The sequence below is a fragment of the Plectropomus leopardus genome, chromosome 11, assembly GCF_008729295.1.
Source record: "Plectropomus leopardus isolate mb chromosome 11, YSFRI_Pleo_2.0, whole genome shotgun sequence".
Classification (NCBI taxonomy): Eukaryota; Metazoa; Chordata; class Actinopteri; order Perciformes; family Serranidae; genus Plectropomus; species Plectropomus leopardus.
Genome location: NC_056473.1, coordinates 22255915 through 22268770, shown reverse-complemented (window position 1 = coordinate 22268770; position 12856 = coordinate 22255915). Strand labels below are relative to the sequence as shown.

The following is a 12856-nucleotide window of genomic DNA, read 5'->3' as shown; positions in this document are numbered from 1 at the left end:
GCAGCTGAGTGTTTCGGTGTTTCAGGAAATTATCTGTTGCAGGTTTTAACCCTGCAGCAGCTAATGTGCATTTATTGTCAAAATTTCTGGTACCATTTGTGCATGGCTTGATATCAGACAGAGCTGTCAATTTGTACACGCTGTTTTCATCTACAGTCTGATATTGGGTCCACTCCAACCAATTTCCAGGGGGATTGGGATTCGATTTTCCCTAATCAATCCCCAGAGACTAACGTATCAACCTGAATCTAATGTTTTTTGAAATCCACACTGACACGTAGCCATGCCACAATACCTGTTTTGCTGGGTTTCTAAGATTAGAACTGAACAAAGTAAAAAAAAATCCATAAAGTTAGGTGACATTAAGAAGACATGTTGATTTAGAACAGTTACAACGGGAGCATATCTTGGCGGTTGCCATTGCTGTTATTACATATCATCAGTTCTGCCTGAGTGCTGTGAGTCCCACCCATGGAGCTGAAGTGCTGATTAGCTTATTGAGTCTCACTGCAGCGCTCATTGGTTGTTTTTAGTTTCACTGAGGAACTGCTGTTTCATGTCACAATTTCATGCGGATCAGTCAACTTCAACTTCAATCAGCCTGTTTTCCGCCATGCAGTCTGGGAAAAGATACAGGAGCATCAACACCAGGACCGCTAGGTTGCTAAACGATTTTGTCCCCACAGGCAGTCAGACTCCGTAATTCCCAGCACATACATCCTTCCCTCCCCCATCCACCCCAATCTAGGGACTCAGCCACACACGTGTAGTGCTATTAGTGGCAAAATCAAAAAACACTATGCACTTTATAGACACTTAGAGGGGCCTTTCATGTCTCTGCAACAATGTACTTTATAGATATGAATTGACTTTTATCTTCTTATTTTTACTGTGCTATTTATTATTGACTTGCATTGTTTTTATGTTTTAGGGAAAACAATTTTATTTTTTAATTATGTATGGAAAAAAATTATGTATGCAAAATGAAAATGACAAATAAAGGAAATCTGAATCTGACTTGGTGAAGTGAGCGGATTTAAATGTCTGATCCCAGACAAATTTGTTCAGCCAAAAGGGAATATTTTTAGGGATCAGCTGGTCTGATGATATACAAATGTTTAATTTACAGACTGTCCTGTATGTGTGTGTCACAAATGCAATGAATTCTTAGTTACACTGTCCAGCATTAGATTATTTCACTTCCACTCATATTAACTTCCTTGTTGCCACTGGATGCTTGACATACTTTCCACTGTAGCACTGAAAAATAACTCTTCCTCATTGTTTATCCTTTTGTGCAGGTGGAGCTGGGCAGGAAGCAGGAAGTGGTGGTTTACGACCAGAGTTCCAAAGAGGCGGGTCATCTATCCAAAGACGGCTTCATGCACATTCTCATGGGAAAACTGGAGGGCACCTTCCACAAAGTCTCCCTGCTCACAGGTACGTGATAGTGTGCAGAGCATGTTTGTGACGACGGCAGTGTTTGTTTGTTTGTTCATATGTAAACAAAAGATATGTTCCTTTATCCAGAATGTATATTTCTCTATTTATTGCCCCATTTCTAATGTAGAATTGGCAGGTATGCCTCACATCACCCCCCGCAAGATGTGAGTGTAGTTGTGGTTCCATAATTTGGTCAGCAGATGTCACTGATGAGCACAACAAATGTTCACCTCCTTACATCATACAAGTTGTTCTGCATTTCTTAACTGGCATCAATCAGACTGCCACAGGTGCACAGGTATGTGTGGAGATAGAGTTGAGAGGAGGAAGTATAAAACCCTGGATTCAAAGCCTTTCTGATGACTCTTTGATGTTTAAGCTTCTGCAGAGTCGTTCTCTTCCCCAGCATCACTGAAGTAAAGCTGAAGCTTAACTTCAATCCTCTGGCCTTATTTACCGCAGTTATTATCCTGTCATAGTGTCCACTAAGTACACTGAGACTTATAATTGAGCCCCAGCAAGACTGTTAATAGCCTTGTTGAGTTAATAACATCTCGATTGCGGCGGCTGCAGCTTTTTAAAGGACGATATTACGCGCGCATCCACCAGCAGAGGCTTATGAGTCCGTCCCAAATGTGTCAGCATCAGTCCTCTCCCTCCGCTGGGAGATTAGCGCTTTTTCATGACTCATTCATAGATGTCGAGGATTGCCTCAAAGCACCCAGGCTCCACAATTAGTCACAGTCACAGAGATGTACCAAGCACATGCTTAGGCTGGGCACGCCCGCATATTCTGTACACAGACTAACAGTAAGGTCAATATTACACACACACACACACACACACACACACACACACACACACACTAATTGTCTCCAAAAAGCCAGGATTTTCCTCCTCAGCTCTCCCGATCAGACATCATTCCCTTCTTAATGAAAGACCCCTTGTCAGCGGTTTCCTCCTCTTCCTCTTTATCAGTGTCCTCAGCTCGCTCTGGCTGCGAGAAAAAAAAAGAGGAGGAATCACACTTCTTCCATTTCTGTCCCCGCTTTTCTGCTGTTTCCACGACAACAGTGGCAGAGAATATTCCCCAGAAGGACTCAGCCAATGGCGTTGGCTGTTGTTTGGGTGGTTGTATTATTGGGGTCAGTGGAGCTAGCAGCCTGCATGTGTGCATGCTTGATGTCTATGTGTGTATGAGTGTATGTGGGTGGGCAGATGGGGGGCATTGCGTGTACACGTTTGCATGCTTGCATGCATGCATTCGTGCCTGCATGTATTGGTGCATGATAACATGGGGATGAGTGCTGCAGGACTCGTCTGTGCGATAGTTTTCACAAGAGAGATGGCCTGAGAGACAAGAAGGTTTATCAGAGAATTTTCAAGGCTTTTGAACAATTTGAGCAGTCTTTGTTTCACAATCAACAGAAGCAAGGAGCCTGCGGTTTGAAAGGATGTATGTCCTCCTAAAGAATCTGTGGAGCCAGTTTTAGAGCTGCAGTGGTACAAGTGGTATGCTTGCCACGTCAAGCATAGAGTATCAGTTTCTTTTAAGCGTTTAATTGCTTAAACAATCAATCGATGTACAGAAATATATTGGCTACAATGAATTAATAGTCATTTATCAGAGATGTCAAACAGTTTCTGAATATGTTTGGATTTGAGACTCCTTGTCGAACAAAACAAGTAGTTAGTATGGATGTAAATCATGAGTTTCCTTACAATATTATATTTTTCGAATTTTTGGACAATTCTACAATTCTTGCTCATTTCACAAACTCTGCCATGATATAATTACATTTAATTCACTTCAGGGGCCTGTGATCGATATGAGACAATATCAGTTAATATCAGGTGGTGGCTTTGGCTCAGGAGGTTGAGCGGGTCATCCACAAACTGAAGATCTGCGGTTCAATCCCCAATCTTCATGTCGAAATATCCTTGGGCAAGAAACTGAACTCAAAATTCCTCCAATGAGTGTTCCATTGGTGTGTGAATGTGTGAGAAACGGGTGATACCCAGTACAGCCTTGGTCACCAGTGTGTGAATGGGTAAATATGACTCGTAGAGTAAAAGCTCTGTGAGTGGTCGTAAGACTAGAAAGGTGCTATGCAAGTACAGTTCCATTTACCATTTTACCATATCCCCATTATCTTTTTCTGGCTGCTGGCCTGGTGTTAGGCCACCAGCACTGTTTGAATGTTTAAGTGGTGTCCTTTGATGAAGTGGCAACACAGATGTGCCCTGGGAACTTCAAAATAAAAGCAGATTTTAAAGATGATGATATGCATTGTTTTTTAATTTGCATTGATCGCTGAATCGATATATCAATCCAGATCGATGTATCATTACACCCCGAATAATAAGAACATTTTGACAGGCATGTTTCACTATTTTCTGACATTTATAGGCTAAAAAAACAATATATGAATTAATTTATCATAAAAGTTATCATTAGTTGAGGGCTTTCTTTTTTCCCTTTCTTTTTATCTATCTTTCCCCTCATTCTTCGCTTTGATTCACCTCATTCCCCCTCTCACATTCTTGGAGAGTCAAGGTAGTTCAAAATTGCAAATAACAATCCTCCTCTCTCTCTCCTCATCCCCGCCTCCCTCTTCTCCACCTCTCCCCCTGCCCCTCTACTGAACCTCAGATTTATGATGCTCATAATTCCTGTGATGACTTCATATCTGACTTATTTTCAGCCTCACGTAAGCAGACCACACAGGCACATGTACAGTACACATGGTAACATCAAGTGAGGGGTAATGTGGGTGTGAGGGGAGAGGAATGAGAGTCAGATAGAGAGATGAAAAGAAAAGAATCCATAAATGGGATGGACGAGGTGAATAAAAGAATAATTACTGAGCTTGCTGTCTGGGATGGAAGAGGATTTTCTGCCTTAACTGTTACTTTTGCTGAAGCTCGCCAAAGGGAGATTAGGGCACAGTCTTGCAGAGACACACTTCTCTAAAGTGGGTTTATGTTTTTCACATTTGAAGCTAAATTTTTAATGACTTAAACTGTACGTAAACTAGGGGGGGTTCATTGCGGGAAAGATGGGAGATAATCTGCTTGAATGACATGTTACACAACCTAATTGCGTGTACTGGGAAAGGTATTGATCTAAAAACAATCGGTGACTCCTCTTAGGTTTCTCTCCATTCACTAAATAATCAATAACTCAGAAAGCACACCACTTCCTACATGAGGATAATGTCATAGAGCCATGTCCCAATAGGGCCATTGTTTTTGTGAATGAGACAAGTAATTTGGGCAGCGAATGACTCTCACCCTGTGTTTAGTTTGAAATATATATTCACGCAGGATGTGGTGGGTGTTAGAAAATGTTTATGTGTGCATGTGAATGCGTGTGTTTGTATGCAAGTGCACACGCATTTGCGTTATTGCTTCATCGACTGTGTGAAAGTGTTTGTGAGAAACATGTCTCTCTGAGGACAGCAGTATTTTTATCACAGAAATGATCTCACCCAGTTGGAGCTCGGTCTGATGTGTCTTGCCTTTTTCAGAGTTCTGACTTTATGTGTGTACTTGTGTGAGTGTGTTTTTTGTGTAGAAAAGGAGGACTCTGCTTGGTCGGAGCCAGCTGCCTCCCCAGTGGGTCTAAAGTTTGCATGTTTCCCACCAATCTGCAGCACGCAGCCAAACCAAAGACAACACTGCCTGCTAGTGCGTAGCTAGGTGGTGTGTTAGCTGATGCCAACTGCGTAGCTTTTTCATGCGTCACATCACCTCTGATGTAGGCCTGCCAGAAATGAAATGTTTTGATGTTAGCATCTGAACCTCATGTTCCAGTTTTAGCAGAAGGAGCTGCAGAAACAGAATAGAAACAGAATAGTAATCAAAACGGGAAGAGAGAGGGAGAGAGGAAAGTGCACTCATGTTCTGCAGATGAAAAGAGAGTTAGATAATGGTTTGAAGAGGATGGGAGGTGGTGATAAAAATGACAATGTGTTTTATTCGTAGCGCACATATTTTGTTGAAGTGCTATAAAAACTGACAACTGGAGATGAGTACTACAGGAAAATAAAACAAATGCAAAAAAAGATCATAGGAGGTCCTGACAGGAAACAGAGTTTGCTCATGAAAGAGAAGTGAAGGTGGAGGGATGCAGGCTCGCAGGTGTGTATTTCATCCCTCTAGTGTGTGTGTGTGTGTGTGCGTGTGTGTGTGTGTGTGTGGTGGTTTGCAGATGTGCAAGACTGCTTCTAATCTTCTCTAGCGCCATCTGCCAGTGTTTTTCGCGGGATTGCTAAAGCTGCACACGACTTGGTGAAAGAGTGCCAGCCAAAGGAGAGAAAAGAGCCGCACAAGGAAATGAGACAGAGATGAGCGATGGCTGCACATGCTGGACGTGTCTAGAGCCTCTGGACTGGGGAGACTTAGAGGGCAGGGCGAGCATGACATCTGAGCACAGACTTCACGTACAGTCCTCACTTGTATTTGATCTTAGGAGCTACAATGATGAGTTATTTAGCAGAACATTTTTTCTTAACTTGAAGTGATCAATTGTCAAGGTCATTTATCAGGAAAAATGTCAATCATTTTCTCTGGTTCCGGTCTCCCGAATGTGAGGATTTCCTCACATACAGACTAAATGATCAATCAATTATGCGCAAAAAGTGTACAAATTAATTGATAATGAATATGATTGTTAGTTGTAGAACTAGCTGCTCACCAGTCTCTGTGAAAAGTCCACAAGATATAATCAAGACAAAGAATGGAAATCATCTGACCTCATTTCCACCTGTCCTGCATCGGCTAAACAGGCTTGGTGACATGTGAGCTGTCACATTCCACACGAGGTACTAACTAAGTCTAACCAAGTTATGAATGTGTAGTGCGTGCTACGAGGTCACAAACTTTAAACTTAGTCACAGTACTCGCATAAAAATGTTGCTCCATGCCTCTTTTGATACTACGGCAAAAAGAAAAAAAACTCCTACACACACAAAAGTGGATCAGTTTTTCTTTTTCTTTTTTTGTAATCAACAACCTGAAAACAGTGCTGGTACAGAAAAAAGTCTGTGCAGCTTTCTGAGTACTGCATGTTGCTTACTTCTCTCCTATATGCTGACAGCTGGGGAAAAGTAACCTATGGACATTATGGGTGTGCCATATAATATTGTCCATTTTAATACCATTATAATTTTTAATATGGTAAGAACAATGTATATCATGATGATGCCATACTGTTATACACACAACAACAACAAGCATTGCTGAATAAAATGGCCATCACCTCTTGAAAAAAAAATCAGTATTTTGTTATATCATCAAGAATATTGTTACCTCAAAAATACCCTGAAATATCGTGATATTATTTTAAGGGCATATCGCCCACCCCTAATGGACAGTGGTGAGACAGGAAACAAAAATGAAAGTACATCTTTTGTTTTCTCGTTGTCAAGTCTGATTGGTTTTAGTCTCCAGAGTTTGACATTGCATTCTTGCATGATTGAAAACCAGTCCACCATGATGACTGATGTACTTACTGTAGTATTAGTACATAGTTTGTAACTGGGACGCAGTTTTTTACAGGTTAGCCTGCTGGCTCCCACGCTGTCAGCCTGCTAGCTCAATGCAGAAACATACAGGACGAGACATGGCGATGACATACTGATGAGAGGTATTAGGAGATGAAAGGTGTCTCTCTCTCTTATTTTCTTTCGCTTGCTCTCTCTTTCTCTCTCACACACTAAAAAACACACACAGGGGCTGCTGTGTAGCCCGGGGCTTTGACAAGATCAGGTTAGGGTGTGACTGCACCAACAGAGGTACAAAGGTCAATTCAGTTATGTGTCATTCTTCTGTGTTGTTATACAACGGGGCGGCGGCCCCTGTGTGTGTGTGTGTGTGTGTGTGTGTGTGTGTGTGTGTGTGTGTGTGTGTGTGTGTGTGTGTGTGTGTGTGTGTGTGTGTGTGTGTGTGCATCAGAGAGAAGCTGAAGAAGTGAGGTAATCGTGGGAGGCTGAATCTCACAATGCAGCCGTTCACAGAGACATTCCAATGAGCTACATAAGGAGGTCTGTTTGTGTCAGTGTGTATGTGTGTTTTTGTGTGTCTGTGCACATGTCTGCATGAATATGTGCATATGAAGTAGTGCGTGCATGCGCATGAGGCAATGTTAGAGAGTGCATGTGTGAGAAAAAGAAAAAGACAAAACAAAAGGAGGAGAGCTGTTGAGGAGATGAGGTAATACTCCTCATTTCATCCTGATTGTGTGTGTTTTCACGTAGTGTGTGTGTGTGTGTGTGTGTGTGTGTGTGTGTGTTCAGTTGGCTGCATTTATGTTCATTCATGTGTGTGCATGTGTCAGTCAGAGTGTGTGTGGTCGGAGAGCTCATTCAGTGAGGCGGGCCGTAATGCTGACCTGTGCGGTGTTTGTCAGCCTCCTCAGAGCTTAAACTCTCGCTTTATGGTTTCTTTTTTTCCTTCTGGAGCCCAGCAGGAAGTCTCCACATCCTCTGAAACCCATGCGCACACACACACAAACACACACACACACACACACACACACACACATACACATATGCATGAGCACCTGCAGAGCTGTAAAGTGCAAAAGTGTGCGAGATGCTCCCGACAGACACAGATCACAAATTTTATACGATGAGAAACTGCCAAATGCTTAAACGTTTTTACAGAAAGTGCGTTCCCTCTAGACGCTGCCAACAGCGCCACCTCAAGTCCTTTAGGGCTAGACAGGAACATGCATTGCTGTAGATACCTGTGTGATGGAGTTCAGGTTGACAAGATCAATGAGTGACAGATAGTAGCCAGTCCAACGCCTCAAGGTGTATTGTGATTGGCCACAGTGCAGGTCAGAGGGGTTGTGGTCCAAGTTCTGCCTTCCTCCATCCTTCGTCTACTCTCCTCCAACCTTCTTAACCTCCTAACCTGCCCTCTCTGCACCTCCTTGCTCCTTTCTACCCCCTCGGCCTCCCACTCCATCTGACCCCTCTCCATTACGCTGTGGGGAGCTCCAGCGGATCAATGATTTCATTGAGAAGGAGCCAGTGGTGCCATTAGGAGGTGAGCTCACCTTCCCCAGGGAGATCTGACACATTATTCTCAATGACCTCGCCATACCTCCTTCAGCCCCTTTACCTTCCCCCCTTTTTTCTTCCTCTCTTTTCCCCTCCTCTCTCGCTCCTCTCTTCTGTTTCATGGTGCTGAGAACAGAGCTCTATTTTTAGTTCCAGACTCCTGCGGTCGTCACATCTGGCGCCAGTGGCCTCGGTGCTCTCACCCTGGCCCGTAGATACACAAACACATGAGGACACACACACACACAGACACACACCAGCCCCGCCCCAGCCAGCACCAAGGGAGCACAAAGGTCAAAGTAAATGGCCTACAAATATATCTATGACATCACCTCTCTGCTCTGAGAAGTGTTACAGACTCTAAGAAGTCTTGGAGCTGCACAGTAGCACAATGCTCTGTTTTCTGCAAACAGTCACTCTGCAGCTATGTAACAAGCTCTCTTTTAGGCTCACACCTTAGTTGTGCAAATACCTAACTCGCACACACTCCTGCAAGCAAACAAATGCATGCACATATGGCAAAAGTCACACACATAGTATGGTAACAGGGCCCAGAGGAGGCCTGTACTGAGTTTTATGTAACAATGTTCTGTTTCTGCCAGTGTTCTCACCCCCTCCCTCATCTGTCTCATTGGCCTCACATGATGAGCTTGATGTCATTTTCCCCTTCTTTCCCTCAAAACCGGAGAACAAAAACAGGCCAGCGTGTGTGTGTGTGTCTACACGCACGGTGTGATGCGTGCATGTTTATGCGTCTGCGTGTATGTGTGTTTATGTGAGTCTTTGCCAAATGTTTCCACCATGACGTGATCTCACTGCTCTGTTCGCCTCCTGCTCCTCTTCCCCTTTTCCTCCATCACTCAGAGTCCCTTGCTGGCTCGGGGGGGGGGGGGCACACACACAGACACACACACACACACACACACACACACACACACACAAACACACACACACACACAGTACACACATGTGAAACACAGTCAAACGTATATACTAAAGTATGCAAAGAAAGAAGAAAAAAGACTTTATCTGCCAGATACATGCATAGAAGATGTGCATTAATTCCAATCAAAGCGGATAAAGATTAGAGCTCAGGACATCAATTTATTAAAGACAGACAGATACACACACACAATATTTAAGCTTGGATGTGCTTAAAAGAAAAGTGACTAACAGTCAGTGCATTTCTTGCTGTATAGCAGAGGTGGGAGTAACATGCAACTAAGCAAGTCAAATCGAGTCATTATTTAGGTTGAACAAATCAAAAGTTAAGTCACACAAAGTTCTGGTGATTCAATAAGCTAAAAAGACATGTTCCTGTACCTTTCTGTGTGAGTTTTGTAGTGACAGTTGGACAGTGTTGTGATAGTGTCACAGACTTTTGAGCTCCTGATTTGCATACCACCCTAATTTTTTTGCTGCAATCATCAATGACATAATCCAATTTTTTAAAATTTTTTGACAACCCTGTCCATGATAATTGTCTTGTGGCCTCTACTGGTTTGCAGTGTGCTAGTAGGTTGTCAGATTTATGTGCATTGCACTAGAATCACCCACTCATGTTTTTAAGACAAAAGTTTCTGAAAATGCATATATTTACTTTAAAAATGCCCCCAAAGTCTTGGGGTGGCGTCTAGCTCACCTAGAGTGTGTGCCCAATGTATGCTGGGTCTTTGCAGCGCAGCAGACTCAATTTCAACCCGCATGTCATCCCCCTTTTCTGTCCCCCCTTTCCTGTCATTCTGTGGTTTTGCTATAATGAAACAGCTCAAACAGCTCTAAGAAATAATCTGTAAGAAGTCAAGTCTTTTCAAAACATCCAACTCAAGTCTAAGTCAAGTTGTGAATACCAAGTCAAAGTCAAGCCGAGTCTTTTACATGAATTAATCAAGCAAGTCTCAAGTTCTCAAATTTGCAACTTAAGTCTGACTCAAGTTTAGTCCCCCACTGCTGCTGCACGGTATTCATACCGGATGAACAATGCGTATTATTAGGTCATCAAGCTCACAAGATCAGTGTAAAATTTGATTATATCTCCAAAAAATCATCATAACTCAAGAGTCACAGGCACAGTAAAAGAAGTCTTAATTATGTTGCATTGCTCCCTCAAAATGACCCTTTACTTATTTTCACTTTGAGGATACAAAGAAAAAAGCTGTAAAGCATGACTGTGAAATAACAAAAATCACCATCTAAGTGCAGACCTTATACAGACAATTTACATGACATGCATAATAACCTTTGGTTTCTTTTCTCATAAGACACAGTTTTCCTCGTATCTACTAAGTAAAGCTTAAGAACTCCTGTGGGGCAGTGCTGGTATCACAGTGTCCTAAATACTTCTGCCATACTTGTTTTAGCTGCGTTGTGTACACAGTCCATTCACAGTGCATATCTTCCGGCTCCTGCTGCATCTGAAATCTATCTAAAAGCCTTATGAACATCGCAGTCAGCCCCCCTGACATGCATTCATCCAGCATGGAATAAAAATAGTTTGTTTAAACTGTTACCTAGGCAGTGTCAACATATCAGGTCAACAGGAGCTGAAGTTGAACAGTGGGCTAACCCGGGGCCAGTTTCTCCCTGCTATACCCCCCTCCATCAGCACCTCATAACTCGAGGCTCACCATGAATTTGGGCCAAGAGCTCTGTAGTTTGGTTGCTGCGCCATCAGTTTGCCACTGCAGCGTTTATCCGGATGACTCTGACACACATGTGGAGTGGAAATTTCCAAGGGCAGAAGAAATGGGAAGGGAGGCAGCTAAAAATGATGCTAGTTTATCCGAGCCAGAGCTGGCCTGCATCCACCAGATTCCATTCATGCTCGCACTGCCCACTGCCGTCCTGTCATAGCGTCATTCCCTCGAACAATGGTGGATTCCTGTTTATCATCGTGCTGTCTTGATGCTTTGAAGCTGTTGCACTTTATCTCTGGCATACCGCAGCGCAGCTTCCTTATTTACCTAATTGGTTGACTTTTTTTTTCAGCTGTTTAAATTAGATTTAGCCTGCACCACCGCCATGTGGATGAGGTTCCATGTCTTGGCAACCTTCAGGAGTGTGTTGTATGAGAAAATCTATTTTAATGTGCAGTTTGCTAATAATTTTCCAAAAAAAAGACAAGGGGGATTTTCCTTTTTAGACTTATCCACCCAAGAGTAAACTAGTTGCCTGTCTCAGAGAAGAGAGTTTAAATCCTCAGCGGTTTAACACTTTTCCTGCTATGTACACAGGCTTGTAACAGAGGTCTTATTACCGTAAATTCATGCTGACCACACAAACTTTTCGGCTGAACCTCTGGGACTGCCACTGCTTCCTGATAAAGGCAGGAGATTTTCCATCGCACCAGCAACAAGCTAATTTTGGATTTCCAGGCAAGCCCACAGCCCCAGATTGAGGAATGTAGCAGTTTATGATCATTCCCTGTCCTCCTGATATCCTCTGCGTACGCATGAACACACTGACAGAGTCGCTCACACACAAACACTCACAAACATATGCGTAAATGAAGGCAGCCTACTGAGGGGCCACTTCTCCTTCAGTTATGTAACTATTTCCTGTTTCTGATAACGTGACATCAGGGCTCCCTGGGGTGAAAGAGGGAGACGCCAAGGGAGCTCAGCATGAATGTATACAAATGTGTGTCATTTTGTGTTTGTGTATTTGTATTTTAACAGCGTCTTTTGATTTAGGAAAGGGAAAAAAAAAGTCCACAAGTCCCACCATCCACTTTAAAAATAATTTTTAAAGCACTATAAAGGCGTTGGCAGGGCACTCACAGAAGCAGCTTGCCTAGTTCCTCTCACGGCATCGCGTCATTCCCTCTCTATTGTTCTTCTGTAGCTAGTGGAGTGATGTCACTGCAGCACTGTGGATGTGACATAGTCACACACACACACACACACACACACACACACACGCACACACACACAGTCTCCAGGGCCTGTAATGGCAGGAAAGCCAACCCTGACCGCGGGTGTTGTGATAGCCGCTGTCACCATGTCCTATACGCCCAAATGAAATCTCTAGGGTCTCACGCCTTACTTCTGCTGTATTTTTGTGTGTAAGAGGGCACTGTTGAATGACAAAAGGCTCAGCAATGTATTAGCTTTTTTTTAATAGATGTTCAGAGTTTGTCTGGTTTTGATTTTTTTCCAAAGATTCATTTATCCTTCATTAGATCCATTAAGTGGTGTCACTATTCATACAGTAGGTGCAGATTTCGTGGGAGCGTCCCCCTCAATATTTACAACATGAGCATTTGTCTCCCTCTATAAAACATGAAAGTAACAGAGGACTTTTTTATTTGACAATAATAAAGATGTTTACACCATAATAAATTC

General features: G+C 43.0%; 1 protein-coding gene across 1 annotated transcript in view; it reads left to right on the top strand.

Moving 5' to 3' along the window:
* Nucleotides 1-12856, top strand: part of dusp8a (dual specificity phosphatase 8a) — a 49308-nt gene that overhangs the window by 19820 nt on the left and 16632 nt on the right. The window contains 1 exon segment of the mRNA XM_042496335.1: nt 1302-1440. Within this exon segment, the coding sequence (XP_042352269.1) occupies nt 1302-1440 (139 nt within the window).